The sequence below is a fragment of the Varroa destructor genome, unplaced genomic scaffold, assembly GCF_002443255.2.
Source record: "Varroa destructor unplaced genomic scaffold, Vdes_3.0 BEIS01000003.1, whole genome shotgun sequence".
Taxonomy (NCBI): domain Eukaryota; kingdom Metazoa; phylum Arthropoda; class Arachnida; order Mesostigmata; family Varroidae; genus Varroa; species Varroa destructor.
Window position 1 is genome coordinate 40987826 of NW_019211456.1, and position 3770 is coordinate 40991595.

The 3770-nt window shown below is 35.6% G+C and overlaps 2 protein-coding genes across 4 annotated transcripts in view; one reads left to right on the forward strand and one right to left on the reverse strand.

Annotated features, from left to right (window-relative positions):
• Positions 1 to 3770, forward strand: part of Amacr (Alpha-methylacyl-CoA racemase) — a 7933-nt gene that overhangs the window by 1881 nt on the left and 2282 nt on the right. The window lies entirely within an intron of this gene.
• LOC111248454 (uncharacterized) lies at positions 1785 to 3708 on the reverse strand. Its single transcript, XM_022800865.2, has 4 exons — positions 3564 to 3708; positions 3289 to 3408; positions 2711 to 2917; positions 1785 to 2399 (listed from the first exon to the last, which is right to left on the reverse strand). The coding sequence occupies exons 2-4, from the start codon at positions 3391 to 3393 to the stop codon at positions 2190 to 2192; spliced, it is 522 nt and encodes a 173-aa protein (XP_022656600.1). The 5' UTR covers positions 3394 to 3408; positions 3564 to 3708; the 3' UTR covers positions 1785 to 2189.

Here is a 3770-nt window from a genome sequence, read left to right on the forward strand (position 1 = left end):
AAATACATGGGAAGAACTAACGAACGAAGCCGGTCGCTCGCGGTATAAAATGACTGCGAAACAGTTATTATTGATTATTGTAAAGTAACGACGTGGCTGTCGACATTACTCATCCACGAGGGGACCTTTCGATGCGAGCTGCCTGAGGCCAAAGCAAAGGATTGAGAAAGATGCACGTTAAGATACGTGATCAAGAGAAAGAGCGAACGATCCGAGCGGAGGACCGACCCGAAGATTCAATGGGGTCACAGACATATGGGGGTAATGGAAAGGGGTTTCAATGTATCTAGGGATCAAAAATTGTTAATAAATAAAGCAAAAAAAGCAAGGTTTTTTCAAGACGTTTCTGTTCGAGGACTCAATACAGTACAGAAATATGGAAGCGAACTTAGTAACCTACTGAATACACTGAAGAATCACGGTAATATTAACGTTTGCATGCTCAAACTAATCGACCGATCGTTGGTAGAGGCAGAAATAAATGGCGTGCAGTATATGGAAACGACTATTATTATTATGATTATTTTGAGGAAGTGATTGAGAAGAAGTGGACAAAGTATTTAGGGAGGTGTCAATTTTAACCGTCGCGAACTAAGTAATATTGATGGTGAATAATGATAATAAGTCAAGATGTACCACGAAACCTAAATAAATAGGGAGCTAATTCAATGGCCAGTTAATCAGTGTCCATTATAAAAAGGCAGGCATGCTAGGTAATAAATCACGATTGTCTATGCTTGGTAACTCGTCGAGTATTTCCTGGTATGCAAGTCTATTTTTAAAAGTAACGCTGCGTCTACTTCTGCTAGAATCTCTCGGAAATCGATAGTGGAAATTAATTTGCTGTGTAATTTAAGACATCTTTATTTGATAACTAAAAATATTGCTGAATGTGTTGGCAATGCAACCATACAGATAAGCATCATGACTGTTTTTTTAAGTTCTAAATGCTCTCCCTTTCCATATTTTGTTGGACAGAATCCTATTACAGGTCCATTTCAGGTGGATAGCAAAAAAAAGTCGAAATATAGAACACGACACATTGGATTATAACATACTAAGTAAGGAATCATTTCGAACAAATACATATTACGTCAGCCTATACTTAGCTGATTGGGGCTGCAATCTGATCGTTCTTGTCTTAAAAAGAACTTCTTAAATGTGCTTATTGGCCATACAATTAAAGAAATGTGCGTGTAGAAATACTCAGATCGGGAGTTAACGATCTTTGTTAAATGGAACATGCTTCAATAAAATGCAGATTCAAACCTTTGGCTGACAAATCAGTGTTGGGAATTGCGAGTTCAAACCCAGCCATTAGCATATGCTACACAACGTGTGTGATTAAATAAAGATATGCAGAACTGTTGCCGATCGTCTGTCATACATCGAACTATGTACTTCTCGTACCGAATAAGACGATGCCAGTTTAGATAAAATTAATATTAATAACCTGTATTAATGGATGGCAATCTGTTTTGACATTTGTTTGGTTTCACATCATGAATCTGAACCTGAATATGAGGGATCTAAACTTACTTATTAAATTATAATTAAATAGTTTTGTCTTCTATATTTTACATCTTTCCTGGGGTTTTTTCATGGAAATGTCTTTATTTTTAATCATAAAAACCAGCTGTACAGTATATTACACAGTTATCGATTGCTCGTTAGTGTGCCATCGGTTGGAAATGTGGCTTTGTTTATCCTATTTCAAACTTAATTAAATTTTGTAAAAGATAACCTTTAATATTCCATACTAAATATATATAGTTTTTCTTGAATTCAATTAATATGTACCTTTATTCTTGGATAAAAAGGATATACAAGGTAGAATGTTCTTGTCGGCTTTGTTAGTACTGGTACCGTTGCAGAGTACTACTGACAATTCGTGGCGCAACCGATTGTAAAACAATCAGATAAGAAACCTTCAAACATTCATTTTCGATGATTCTCGTAGCACCATGACATTGTTCTACGTAACATTCATTTTACACAATAAATAGAATCAAGCCATATTCGAATAATCGCTTTGGTCTCCTGTGTGTCGACAATAGTTTCCTTTAGAGTTCTACAGTTTTTTTGGCGTACTACTTTTATATATACTGAGAGTATATTTATCAAGTACAATACAGTACAAAGATAAGGCTTGAGTCAGGCATGTTCTTCTTTCGCTTTTTTCTTTTGGCTTACAAATCAAAATTGGTAAACTCAAGATCACTTTCTCGAATGTGTGGCAAGTGACAACCGGCTATTGGACACCGTGGGTACGTTATAGTACGAATGTAGGGTAGTATAGTTTCATAACAATAGAGGTGACGACATCTCTTATTACGGACCGGGTTTTTTATGGGGCCTTTAGTTAGCGGGTCAATGCGGCATTCCTCGGCTTCCACTATCTGAAAAAATAAATTGATTGCACAGGATATACGTCTTACATTCTCCAGATATCTGATAATGGATTACAATACTTGTTTTGTTTCTTTATCCTGTTCATATGTGCTATTGTATTTTCTTTATCCTGTTCATATGTGCTATTGTATTTTCTTTATCCTGTTCATATGTGCTATTGTATTTCACACCTTTCAATAAAACTTTGAGAAAGTGCCATCAAAATAACCGATTTACCTACTTTAACAACCACATTTATTTGATTTCTATCAGACCTGACAAAGTATCAACTGACAGTGATTTCGTTGCTTCAGCTTACCTCGACATCCCTGGTTCTTCGACTCCTGTTACTCTTTTTTTGTCCTCTGGACGTTCCCGCCTCCTCGATCGGTTCAGTGTAAACGTTCGAACGATTTATAATCTCCTGCAGTTGTGTTAGCTCGGGGAATGACTCTTCCTCGTAGTTCAGATTCTTCTCGTTGGCTGCCATTTGCTCTAACTGAGCTTTGAAGTCTCCGCCTGGAGCCTTAAAATAATAATAATAAAGTAATATGATCTCCTTGAACTAAGTTGAAAATAGAGTTTTTCACGTAATGATACGATCATTTAAAAATCATTACTATCACTTGTTATTAAGTCACTTAATTAGAACTTGCTGCAACTGTTCAAAAGGTAGTTGAGCTAAGTTCCAAATAGTGATAAATCAAAAGCAGTAAAAATGCTAAAAACTTCTTAGAGGCGTGGCATCTTTTTATGCAAATTTTTTTTATGTGCTTTGAGTGCTAATTTTAGTGGCACGAGCTAATATTCGGTCTCTATCTTACATTTAACATTGAAAAGCTGCTCAACGACCAACTATTTGGTCCCCATATACGGGTTCTATTGCAAAAATGCTACCTGAAGTGCAATATCTAGACGAGTTTTATATTTTTCGACTTTCCTTGAAACCCCGTATAGCATTTTCATTGCTTCCACCATGTCCGACCTGTACGCATCTGTCATTAGAGAGCTATAGTCCTGAAAAATAGTAGATCGAATAAGTATTCATACATCATAATATTTTAAATAGTTTCATAGATTTTTACTAAAAGTTATGCTGAATATTTTCACAAAGTCGATAACAATAAGTGAAAAAATTATACGTTTACTTATTACTCCTATAGGAAGTATACCTCTAAAATACATAGCTGCGTTTCTTCCAGAGGTATGTACTCTGTGACAAGTTATTCAGCCCAAGTTAACTTGCCTAAAACGTAAATCCATATGATTAGGCTAAAATTAAACGAAAACAGATATTTCTATCGACGAACATGACAATTGATTACCAGCTTCTATGTTCTCAACTCAATGTAATTAAATCGCTTATTTTATATTGGGGG